Source organism: Lissotriton vulgaris, chromosome 2_1, assembly GCF_964263255.1.
Source record: "Lissotriton vulgaris chromosome 2_1, aLisVul1.2, whole genome shotgun sequence".
NCBI classification, from domain to species: domain Eukaryota; kingdom Metazoa; phylum Chordata; class Amphibia; order Caudata; family Salamandridae; genus Lissotriton; species Lissotriton vulgaris.
This window is the reverse complement of record NC_141687.1, coordinates 1,457,196,721-1,457,210,371: the sequence shown is the minus strand read 5'-3', so window position 1 is coordinate 1,457,210,371 and position 13,651 is coordinate 1,457,196,721. Positions and strand designations below refer to the sequence as shown.

The following is a 13,651-nucleotide window of genomic DNA, read 5'->3' as shown; positions in this document are numbered from 1 at the left end:
GGAGAGCACAGCTTCCTAGAACCGGTGTCTGAAGACGGCTGTAATGCCAAAAACCGGTCCTAGGAAGCTTGTTTCCGGTCCAGGGAAGGCATGGTTTGGCAGTTTGGGCTGGACTGTTCCCATGAGGCACAGGGTCAGACTGATTTGCATATGGCCATGTCTGAACTGGGGTGGCAGAGTGGGCTAAAAAACGGTGATGGATTAAACCCAGATCTGTTGACTGGGTGTGAGTGTTTGATTGGTTCCGATGCTCCGTCCATCACCACCCCCTTTTTTACCACTTAGAAAACAAGTCAGACAGATACTCCACAACTTGAATACCAAGGTGTAATTGAAAGTTGCACCTCTCCTATGAATAATCCTTTGGTTCCAGTAATGACACCAGACCATTCATATCATCTAGTATTAGATGACAGACACTACAACACAGCTACTCTCACATTCACCATACAAAACGCGTACAGTGCAGCACTAATGAACAACATAAACCACGTTAGACATTTACAATTAAGTCTCTCCCAGAACATAGCACCTGATAGCAGGTATTTGACCGCATTCAGTGTGCACGGGTCTCAAAAGCAGTTCCGTCCATTGTCCCAGGGGTATATGAACAGCCTATGGTTGTTTTTAGCCTGGGTTACAGAACTTTTGCAAGAAGATGACGACCAGGCATTGTCCTATGTCAATGACATATACCAAACAGATGATGACTGTTAGACCTGGCATCTTTTGGCCTGTTTTCCCCGTCTTTTTACTTTCTGACCTCCCTGTTTTGACTCTGTTTTTGACTATTTAGTGTCTCTGCACACTTTCTCACTGCTGCTCAAGGTTAAAGTGAAAGTGCCCCTGTTGTAAATTGTTATTATGGACTAGTGTTTCCATGATTGGCATATTTGATTTACTGGTAAGCCGCTAGTAAAGTGCACTAAGTGTGCCAGGGCCTGTATATCAAATGCTACTAGTGGCCCTGCAGCACTGATTGTGCCACCCACATGAGTAGCCCTGAAAAGGTATCTCAGACCTGCCAGTGCAGGATCTGCGCACAGTTTCTAATTGCCATATCAACCTGACAAGTGCACCCACTTGCTAGGTCTTAATCTTCCCTTTCTTATATATAAGTCACCCCTACAGTAGGCCCATGGTACCCTTATAGGCAGGATGCCGTGTATGTTAACGGTAGGACATGTACTTGTGTGTGACATGTCCTGGTAGTAAAATACAGTGCATTTCGTTTTTCACTATAGAAAGGCTATCTGTCCCATAGGATAGAATGGAAGTTTTGCTTATAACATCTTATAAGCATAACTTCCCATTGAGACAATATAGGGAAATTAAGTTTAGTATGCCTGGACTCAGAATGTAAAAATGCATATTTTAGTAAAGATAATTTTTATGTTCTGTGTTTGAAACTACCCCTTTTAGAAAGTAGGTATTTTCTTGCCTAGCCAGCCTGTATGCGTCTGCTGGTTTTGTGGATTGACTGTCTAGCTTTGGAGTGACAGGGGCTGGGAATGTGCATTCTCTTCAGACAGCCACTGGGGGGGGGGGTCGAGGTATGTCCTGCCTTTCCTGGATAATTCAGGGCTCGGCTGAATAGACCTGGGATGCATTTAGAGTAGTGGGAGGGGATTTCCTTGCACGTGAATGGGCCTGGTCTGCCTTGAACAATGCTGTCTTGCCCCCTTACAGGAAGTTGGGCCAGGGAGGACAGAACTGCTTTGGACTAAGCACAGACACTCTCTGCCTGAAAGAACAAAGGATTTTTTTGTGTAAATATTGGGGGCCCAGACCCCAGAACTTTGGAACTTGCTGGAATCAAGGAACCTGCCAAGAATAAGAGCTGGAAGAGCTGTCAGGAGGAGTACTGCTCCTTTACTGTGTTGTTGCTTTTTTGGGTTGGCCTGCAGTTGCTGCTTCTGCCTTCGACAGTGAAAGGACTGGACTGAACTTTCTTTACTTGTGCTGAGTGTCTCCAAGGGCTAGAAGTAGAGGTTGCCTGCTGCTCGGAAGTCTCAGAGACGGCAAAGACTTCCCCAACCTCTGGTTACTGCTTCATGAACGGTTGTTTCAGTTGCCACAAATAAAGGAAAAGGAACTGACTCCGTCACAGACTACATCGCTGGCTCCGTGTCCTGAATGCACCGCAGAGGGCACCGCCGCTTATTGCACCGCAACCCTGGTCTTACCGATGATGATGATTGAACTGAGCTGCTGCTTGCACCGTGACCTGTGACCTGTGGGTACCGCCCTCCGCACCGCCTCGCTTCACTTCAAAGCCCTGCTCTCACCAATTGCCGTAGCTGCCTGCTGACTTCGAAACCCGTGACTGCATCATGGCAATTGGCACCGCTCGTAAGTTTCACGACGCACCACCTCGTCCCACACCACAGTCCCGACCGACTGACACCAGCTTCCCACAACTGGCTCTGTCACTTGCACCGTGATTTGTCAGCACCACATCAAGCACCCCCTTCACTTGGCACCGCAGCCTCGGTCTCACTGACACCGCTGGATGACCATCACCGAGCCACTGCCTGCACCGTGCCTTGAGGGCACCACATGCTGCACGGCTTCACTTCACATCACAACCTTGATGGTTGCGCTGACCGGCTCACACCAACTTGCCTGCCACAAAACAAAAGGTACTGTTTACAGGTCTACTGACACTCACGACTGACGGGGTCAGACGGAGCTGTTGAATTCTGTTGTTTTCAGTAACACAGTGGCAACGGACGGAACTACCAACTCAGAAGAACTGTGTTTTTGAGATATTTCTGCAATTTTAAAGAATATCTCGCAAAGTATTTATTTTTAAGTGCTGTATGTTGGATTATTATTGTTTTGGTCTTGTTTTGGTTATATACAAATATTTGATATTTTTCTTAACTGCTGTGGTATCCTTTTGTACTCTAGGTTACATGCAAATGCTTTACACACGGCCTCTAAGATAAGCCTGTCTGCTCGTGCCAAGCTACCAAGTGGTTGAGCAGGGGTTATTTTAGGAGTGTCCCCCCTTTACCCTTACCCTGACTAGGAAGAAGGGTCCTTATTTGGACAAAGGTGCAAGCCATTGCCAACTAGAGACCCCATTTCTAACAAAGACCTTTCAACTCACTTGGCTAGAGTAGATCGCATAGTTTTGTGATTTTCTCACATGGGCTACAAATTTATTTTAAAAAAATCAAAGATAGCCCACCTTAACATCCTATTTTTAGATATGTGTTGTCAAGTGAAGGCAGAAGCCTAGCGATGCACTTCTACAACCACCTTTCAGAAACTCCAATCAATATTGGGTTTCTTGAACTTTGCCACAACATACATTCGAGATTACACAGAGCAAGCTTTGAGACTTCTTTTGGTGATAAGTTGCGCTATACAAAAGCATTTGACATTTGACATTTGACAAGTAAAACTGTTATACTACTTGATACGAACAGACTTTTTAAGCACACTTCGGACAACTGAACATATTCAAATACTACATTCAGTACAAGCTGACATACTAGCTTCAAAACACTTACACATGTGTCAACACCAAAAACTTGGTGTTTCGTATAATTGCAGGTAAGCATGGGCGAATTTTGCGAATTCGCGATCCGCGAATTTGCGAATTCGCAATTTGCAAAATTCACGAATTCGCGCGAATTTGCAGATTTTTATTTTTGCGTGTTAGCTGGGAACTTTTGTGTATTTGCAGGGCGCTTTGCGTGTTCACAGGTTTTTTTTGCCTGGTTCATCACCGCCACCCTCTCGTTTTTTATGCCCTTCTGCCCTCTGTACCACTTGTTTTTGTGCCCTTTTGCCCTCTGCCCCACTGGTTTCTGTGCTCTTCTGCCCTCTGCCTAACACATGCCCTCTGTCCCACTTTGTGCCCTTCTGCCCTCAGCCATAAGTCAGCTTCAACAGGAAGCACTAATAGATAAAGTATAGCAGGTGCTTGAGTTGAAGGTCAAATTAAGTTACACAGTCATTAATCACCCCAAGTGTGGGGTGATTAATGATTGTGTAAATGAATTTGAGATTCAACTCTAGCACCTGCTTTACTTTATCTATTAGTGCTTCCTGTTGAAGCTGACTTTTTGTAATCATTTTAGAGGCTCTGGCAGCTTGCCGGCGCCATTCTAAAATAATTACAAAAAGTCAGCTTGAACTTTTGACCCAATCCGTTCCGCTCGCGGATTTTGCGGGAAATTCGCGAATCTCGCGGATTGTGAATTTACCGAAAATCCGCGAGTGGAACGGATTTTCCGCCCATGCTTAATTGCAGGTGCTTCGGTGTATACATATGTCACATTCAATACAGGAGACACTATAACAATTGCATATAGATTGCATTTATGCACCAATGCAAAGATACATTTCACAGCGACCAAAAAGATCCCGATAGTGGCACATACGGTAATGCACTGTTACTACGTGAGCATTACTACAATGTGCTTTTTCTCCGCATTTTTTGTGTGTGCCTTTACCATTACTACGCATGCTACTACATAGCATGCTTTTACTTCGCAAATGCATTTAGTACGCATTTCTTTACTACAAGCTGTGTGAGTTACGAGGAGACCTGATGTGCCAAGAGGAGAGAACGGTAAGAGGGACTGTGTATCTTTTTTAAGGGTTGGAGTTTGAGGAGTAGTTTTTTAGTTTTAGGGTAGTGCAGGGGGAAGGGTTGTAGTGTTTAGGGTAGTGTTGTAGGGTAGTGTTTTAGGAAGTGACAGGGGGTCGTGTAGGGTAGTGTTAAAGTATAAGGGACGGAGTCGGGGTAGGGAAGTGCTAGGGGTAGTTGTTTTTAGGGTTTAGGGCAGTGTTGTAGTGTTTGTGTAGTGTAGGGTAGTGTTTTAGGGTTTAGGGTAGTGTTGGGGGTCATGTAGGGTAGTGTTAAAGTATAGGGGACGGAGTGGGATTAGGGGTAGGGAAGTGCTGGGGGTAGTGTTTTGGGGTAGTGTTGTAGTGTAGTGTAGGGTAGTGTTTTAGGGTTTAGGGAAGTGACAGGGGGTCGGGTAGGGTAGTGTTAAAGTATAGGGGACAGAGTGGTAGTAGGTTGGGGAAGTGCTGGGGGTAGTTTTTTAGGATTTAAGGTAGTGTTGTGTTTGTGTAGTGTAGGGTATTGTTTTAGGGTTTAGGGTAGCGTCAGTGGTTTGTGCAGGGTAGTGTTTCAGTGTAGGAGATGGACTCGTAGTAGTGGTAGAGAAGTGCTGGGGGTAGTGATTTAGGGTTTAGGGTAGTGTTATAGTGTTTGTGTAGTATAGGTTTGTGTTTTAGGGTTCAGGGTAGTGTCATTGGGATGTGCAGGGTAGTGTTTGCGTGTAGGGGACGGACTGGGGGTAGGGTCGTTATGGGGTAGTGTTTTAGGGTAGTGTTGTAGTGTTTGTGTAGTGTAGGGAAGTGTTTTAGGGTTTAGAGTCGTGTCAGGGGTCATGTAGGGTACTGTTTAAGTGAAGAGGACGGACTGGGAGTAGTGGCTGGGGTAAGTGTTTTAGGGTTTATGGTATTGTTGTAGTTTTTGGGCAGTGTAGGGTAGTATTTTAGGATTTAGGGTAGTGTGAGGGGAACATCTAGGGAAGTATTTGCGTGTAGGGGCAGGACTGTGGAACAGGGTAGAGTTGTGCTAAAGGTAGTGTTGAAGGGATTAGAGAAGTGTTGAGTATTTTGCGTAGTGTTGGCTGTTTATTTATTTTTTAAATGTATTAAAAATATTATAATACCTTTCTAAGTGAATGGGTGTTTATTACTAGAAAAAAAGCGATGTTAAACTATGCGGTGTATTAAATTACAAACGTGAGTATTAATTTTAAAAATATATTTTATATTACTCCCCCACCCAAAACCCCTATTTCCCTGCAATCCCGTCCCAAGGTTTAGGTAACTTAAAAAATAATAATAAAAATGGTCCTTCTTTGCGTAGTAGTCGTATGCAAAGAAATTAACAGCGAAGTAAAAGAAGATTCTTATATTATAAATACTTTTGCGTAGTAATGGTTTGCGCATTAAAAATATGCGGAGTAATGGAAGTTGCGATGTAAAAACATCGTACTAAAAGCATGCGTAGTAATGGAATGCTAAGTAGTGCCATATATTCACACAGGCTAATGTAGTGAGAGAAAGGTCCTTGGCTCATGGGAAACACATTATTGTCGTTACTCCGGTTCCAGCCATAGAGGCTGGGCAGAGGCCAGTGTTCCAAAAGCTAATGCTTTACATCCATGATGGAGCCAGTTGGCCAATTCACCCATTGCAACAGATTTAGACTACAGATTTGACTCAACACTACAAACACAAGCATAACTGCAATATGAAAAGGAATATCCTCTGCCTAATGCAGTCCTGCCTCTAGATCAGTATGATTACATCATTTATACTGATGGTTCAGTACAGTCTGCCTTAGAAGCAAAGCACCAATACTCTGCAGTCTGCGCTGCTGTTAAGGGTAGAATGGAGGATGGTGAATTCCGCCCTCACAAATCCTACACACAGTCGTTAGGTGATTGCACAGCTAAGCTGGCTGAACTTGGAGGTCTAATTCTAGCACTTGACAATACAGAAACCATATCCCCACACTTATTGTTGGGGATACATATTATTGTGTCCAGTCTTACAATTAGGACTGGAGCTAGAATGGATTTAGAGATTGCAAAGCACAAACAGCTTTAGAGAGAAGTGGCAAATTTCAAAGAGTGTTTGCTAAAGACTCACGTTATACACACACTGAGTCATCAGCATGTAGGAATACATGCTACAGGGACTTTCATGGCTGACGAAGCCGCAAAAGCAACAGTGCAAACTGCTGCAGTTACTTCAATTACTCGTTCAAGTATGAGGATAGATCAACACATCATGGTGGCATGCGATGGCAACCACCTCCAACTGAATTAACTCCCAATTCTACACCCTCCACAACTGCCTAAAATAGATCAAACAGCCTTTTGCTAGTTATCGACATTGATGATTTCTTTTCGGATTCATCTGACCCACCACCACTACAGTAGACTACATGGATTATAGGTTTAGCTGACAAGACACACTTTATCCTGCCTTGGATATACATTTGGATTAAAATTGCATCACATTTCCTCTTAATTTGGGTTGGTTTTGTGACAGTCTTTCTTGATTCTATACTCAAAGTCTGTTTATTGTTTTCAAGTCTTTTTCTGGATTCTAAACAGACATTAGCTCCTAGAATGCTCTGATGTTGAACTGGTGGATTTTGTTTAACACCCCATTCTTCATCACCCAAAGTGCGAAGACACCTTTCCCTGGTCAACATATCTGCTGTTCTGATTCCTGATGGAATTGTTTGGGATAAGATATCGTATGATATATTCGGACCAATTGAATTAATTCAAATTCCATATGTGTTTAAAATGTCCTTGCATAACTTTATCACTCCTAGTACTATCTCTGATGATTGGGATTTATTTTTATTTGAATCATTTTATGGTTGCTTATGTAGCCGTATAATGATTTCTGAATTGAATTGTGATTGGGACATTTACAATGCATGAAATGCTAGATGATCTGCAGCATTCAACTGAAATGTATGAAGGCATGACTAATTGATATGAAATGTTCAGTTTTTACCATCATGGCACAATTTTCTGCATAAAGCAAGTACTTGAGGTGCACTATTTAACTGCACAACATAGGAACACTGCCCTATACCAAAAAGGGGAGGCTCAAAAGCATTTGCCCAGAACTTTGCATATTTTTCAGGTCATAATCTAGTTGACCCAGAATCTTATTATAAACTCACACCCTCACGGACTAAGAAAACTATGCTCACTGAAACTAATCTGATTTATTCTGCATCTTTCATTTCCAAGCTGTCTATATAAAGGTCTGACTTTTGGAAGGACAATGTTGATTTGAAATTGATTTGGGGAAGTAAAGATTGGCAGGTTCAAGGTAAAGAGGTTGTATTTAGAGCATGTCTTATACCACAACAATGATTTTCCTGAACAAAACTGTGCATCAAACATCCTGTCTTGGCCTGGCCAAGATAAAAGATTTAAATGCACCAAACTTTCCTATATTTGCACGATTTGCGAACTAGCAACAAAAGAAATATTAGACGGAGGAAACATTAGATGCGATGGATCATACTCATATTCTTTAGGTACCAATCAAAAGGGATGTTTAGTGTAGCCATTAGACATTAACGCATGTCAGTCTCCTTATCTGGGTGACACCTATGGGTTTAGGATCAGAAGGCCCGAACCACGATATGCGCAGACAAAAAATGCGGGGTGGTAACAACTTACAATATTGGACAGCTGTGCTTGAATTGGCTAAAACCTCAACCTAGTCTCAGGTGAAACAACACTTGTCCCTTCTTTCTGATGACATGGGATTAAAGGACTTTTCACTAGGTCCTCGAAGAACGTGTCAAAAGCCCTTTCTGTATGGAATATAGAATGAATTGTGAAAAATCTCACAGCAGGAAGAAGCGGAAAGATTGTGTGAAATTGACAGGGCAAATTTTGAAAGGGTTCTTGCATTAGTAGATAATGGAATGACCACTCTATGGGGCAGTTACAGCTTAGGGCTATCATGTTACTTGGAATTTATAGACACTTCATACTGGTCACATTCCATGAAAATACATTAATGCCACTAATTTGTTTTTACCAAACACCTCACAAAATAACAGGCCATCCTGGCTAAAAAAGGACGCAACATACACCATGTTATATATAGAGAAGTTAGAAAAGCTACCATTCACTGTTGTGAAAATACCTTATACAGAATGGATAATCCTTGCATTTATTTCTCTGCCAATTTTGACATTTCACTTCCAATGCTGCTTACAGCACCATCAAGTGGGCAGATATGAGGTGATTGAAGAGGGGTATGTACATGAGTCATGGATATTACCTTTCAAATACTGTTGTAGGAATACGGAAAATGAGATTTTCCTTAACGGGACGGATTGCAAGAGCACCTTGGAACATTCCTTATTTTTTAGGGAAGTTTTGTTTCATGGCGCATGTATTGCGTTTAAGGCAAACTTATGTTATTTTAAGGGTTATCTGGCTGCTGTGATCCATCTGGCTTTTAGACTACTCTTGAATGGGAGTTATTTGATGTTGAATGATCAAGGCTGCTGGAGGATGAGACAGGGCATGGTCTATCTGGTAACTGTCTCTGCGGTTGTGACCTGTTTACACAAGTATTGTTTCCACCTGCCCATACAGTTAGGGAGGCAACTCTTTGGCCTTTGATAAAGCTTACAAATGTGCTCTTTGATGCTTTAAACAGACTGAAGCCTTAATGTTACAGAAAGATGCGGCACTAACATCTGCAAGGGAGACGTTTGATCTTCAAGTTGCAAGGCCGTCTTCTGAGGAGCGATCATTATTTCGCACTCATTTCCCACATCACTTTGAGGAGCTTGTACACCTCATTTTTAACATGTCTAGTACTGCGGGGGTAGCACACTTTTTCAAGACAATTGGCTCTGCATTGGTTAGCACTTTCCAGACATTCTTTGGAGTTATTCCATCATTCATACACTCCATGCTTGGAAGCATATTTCGGAACTTACTGCTTGTCCTGTTCCTAGTTGTCTGGACTGTGCTTTTATTTTTTCTGCTCCACAATGGATGCCCCATCACGAGGCCAAGTAGGGATAGCACAACCGTGCGTACTCCTGTTTCATGAACGCATGATGCAGTGCTTTAGGGCATCCTTGCTTCAGGAACTTACTGACCACTAGGTCTTGTCCTTTTGACCTGTCTGGCTACACTGCGTGCAGCCCATTTTCTGCTGTCTGCTGGGCACTTTCAAGTGCCCTCTGGACATATGCTTGGGAATACAACTGGTTCAGTTGCATGGACATTGACTTACTGGTGGGTCCTTTAATGACTAACTTGTACCACTGAACTCTCCACTTGCCATTGATCCAAAATGCATACTATGAGCCTTTCTGGGATGCCTCGGCTCCTGGTGATTTGGATTCTGGCTCGTCTTCTGCGGATTCAGCTCCGGCTGTTGCTCCCTTGGCAGATGTTGCGAGGGATGGACTAGGACACATCTGTTCTATAGACCTGTTGTGATGGGTGCCTGTAGGAACATCGTCTGTGGTTGCTGAGAACAGCAATGTTTTGCCTACTCCTCAGAACATATAAACAATCTGGCAGTTTCGAGATGTTGGAACGTGTCAATTCAGACATGTTTTTGACATCCCAATTGTTTGCAAAATTGCACCTCTTTTAATTTGATTTTTAATGAGCTTTTATACTATTAAATGTGCCTTACTTTATGCTTTTACTTTTAGTCTAGAATATTGCCTTTTTATATTTTTAGGGTTTTATGCTTTTACATACATGATTAGCATTTTTTTAGGTAGCTTTTTTAGCACATCCAAGGAGTTGGTGTCACGTGGTTACATTAGATCTGGATATAAACACCATTTTCACATGCTCACTTTCTTAAGTTGCCTTCTCTCCCTAAACACGATGAAATTTGACACACATTATTTTGCGTGCACACACAGGATAATATTCTTCAAACTAAGTGTTGCTTACAATGCCACTGTGTAGGTACCCTATCAGAACACCTTGAACATTCTGTACAAGAGCTAAGTTCATCATGCAAGAAGTCGTTATTTTTTGTGTCGCTCAATGACAGAGCTATCACAATAGAATAACAATTGTGGCCTGACTGGAGCTTCGACATGATCATATGGATGATGTTATTATATGCATATATATGACATCAACCCTTTGTTTAGACAGAGGAGCATTTAGCTGGCCCTGAGAGACCAACCCATGCCAGAATTCCAGCACAGCTAGTTCCTGTTTACCTCATGCGAGGGATGCTGTCTACCTCTACACCAAGACGGGCAGCGTAATCACACTAACCCATAGGTAACCAGGAGTTAGGTCACCCTACAGGGATTTGGGAAATTCACTCACATTAGGCATACTACGTTAGGAAGCGCTAAGTAGGAGTACAATATATTACATCACTTTTATGCAAACATATTATTCTTTGTTACAACAAAGTGGTTGAACTGTTCATCTTTTTCACAATTTTTGTAATGCTAGTCACGTTATTCAGTTTCCTTCTATTGGTTATTGCAGTGCACATATTTTAGTCAAGAATTACAATGCTTCAATAAATATTGAAACAGCATGTTGTGTACTTCTTGTGTATCTCTTTTGGTATGCATGAGTAACCAAGCAAAAGGGTCATAGATCTGTACCACAATGTCCTTAGAGAGTCAGGGTTGTCATGTTGTGAGGTTGCCATCCATTGTGTACCCTATAAGGTTAGGGGTACAGATGGGGCACTGTGAGCTAGCAGGTCTTAGGCCCACATATCCAGACGGCGTGCATGGAATCACTCTTGCACAGTTCTGATAGTTATATTGTCCAACAAATGTACAGTTTTACTTGGACAAGTATAAGCTGTACAACACAATGCCTACTCCCCATCAAACTTTGCTTTTTATTCAAAAGTGGGAAGAGGTTCCAGGGGCACCCCTTGCACGAATGGCTTACCTCTCTAACTCGAGAATCAGTTTATTGTCAAAGTTTTGGGACTGGAGTTTGGGTGCAAAACATTGATACATGTCCTAAAGAATCACTATTTGGAAGGGACACCTACAACACACCCCTTCCAAGTAGTAATTCCCTTAGGGGTTACAAACCCATTTTAAATGTTGGTAATAATGCGCCCACTCCTAAAATGGGGTTTGTACATATTAAAAAAAAGTTGTCATAGTCGCATACAGGTAGAATAGCTGTGACCGTAGAATCTTTCCACATAAGACCTTATATTCATTCATTAAAAACAAGCCAATATATTTAAACATCTATGTTGGTGCTCATGAGAGGAGACAAAAATAGTACAGCCACAAATGGCAGTAATTCACACCAACGAAAAGGCAGAGGAATTTATTTGGTAAAGCAAAATATGCACACGACAGTCAGCTAGGAAAAGTCACATGCAAAGGTGTATACCTTTTGCAGGTGTGTCAGTGAAATGAAAAGATTTGAGGTGTGATTGTGAGGCAAAGGGAGTTGATGACAAGAAAAGGGGCAGAAAAAAAATCACACCTTCTACCCTTAATAAAACGTGCAATGTAATGCATTTCCTCCAATGGAACCTACTCCAGAGGGCCTTTCGAGAAATCTTTTTGTTGATTGGGCCAATGCAGGCTTAAACCACTGACACTTGAGGTCCCTGCTGGCCCTAAATATGGCATAATCATGTGTATATGTGCACAAAAAAGAAGGCAAAGCAAAATAACAACCATTGATTTGGAGGCGAAAACACATCTCTGAATCACATGCTTAACCAAACGAATAATTTCAACCGTTGAGCTTAAATCTAAATATGAAAAACTTTGTGAAAGTTTATTTCCCTGACTGCTAAGATCAATAGGAGAAATGCGTGTACTGAAGGAAATGCCAGTGACCTCACCTTGTGTACGCACAGGTTCAGATATTGGGCTGGGGTCACTCCGGCCATGCATGTTGACTCCTCGAATGATGAACAGGTATATAGTGTTTGGATTCAGGCCAATGACCGTGTACTTCTCCGCCTTCACATTATCAGCCACTGTCTGCCATCTGTTTCCTGTCGATTGGCTGCAACCACAGCAGGAACCAAAAGCACAGTGAATTACAGAGACTCTCAATGTATTATATACCTGGAGGCAAACAGGGCACATCAAGACGTCTACTCAGGAAAACTATTTGTATGCTTATTTTAATAGGAACGAGCAACTGCCACACACTGCTACTTATTTTAGTACATGCACATGAAAGGCACAATTACTTTTTCCTGAAAAAATAAAAGTGTCTCTTACCTAAACATTCGTTTACTAACATACACAAGCCTAGTTTCAATGTTTTAGTGACACATAAATGATATTCTCAATATCGATGTGATTTTTGACATCTAATAGTGCACTGAATTTGTTACAAATGACCCAAAATTGAATCACAAAAAGAAAGCTATGGGGCTAAGGGCAGAACAAAGTTCCATCTAGGTGATATAATCAACGAGGTTCAAAAGGTGCATGCTGTCCCCTTCACAACCTCTGACATTTTTATGAATTTAAGTCTATAAATGCAATAGCATTGAAGGAAAACCGCCTCGTGACTACTAATGCTTTCAGTACATCTTGAGGCTGAAAAGGGTCTGTTCTGTTAAAGTGTGACTTAATGTAAGAAACACAGCCAGATAAAGGTCTAGGAATGTTTAGGAGTGAACATATTTAGCATTTGCTTTTTTCACATTGCTGTAAAAAAGGCTGATGGAGGTTGAAAGCATGATGTTCTTATTATTCGCCCGACCGCAGGTGTTGAAAGGGATCCTTTGACAAGCTGTCTACAAAATTGTGCTATGTCTGTCCATGCCCTAACTCGTTAACTCTGCAAGTTAGTGAATGAGCTAGAGGCAATAGAGTTTGGAAAGAAGAAATGGTTCCTTCTCTGTGATTCTGAACTATTCAGTTCATGCATTAACTCGCAATGCTACTAAATAGGTGCACCCAATCGTAAGTAACGCTGGGGCATATTACCAAGCAATAGCGATAATTATCGCTATTGCTTGGTTAGCGGGAAAAAAATATCGCCGAGCACCGAGGATTTCTACCGCTGAGATACCTTGATATTATCAAGGTTTATCTCAAAAGCGGTAA

General features: G+C 42.0%; 1 protein-coding gene across 1 annotated transcript in view; it reads right to left on the bottom strand.

The window, feature by feature from the left end:
• Positions 1–13,651, bottom strand: part of LOC147732751 (roundabout homolog 2-like) — a 1,033,034-nt gene that overhangs the window by 354,628 nt on the left and 664,755 nt on the right. The window contains exon 12 of the mRNA XM_086957318.1: positions 12,427–12,593. Coding sequence (XP_086813444.1) covers positions 12,427–12,593 — 167 coding nt within the window. The remainder of the gene's footprint in view (positions 1–12,426; positions 12,594–13,651) is intronic.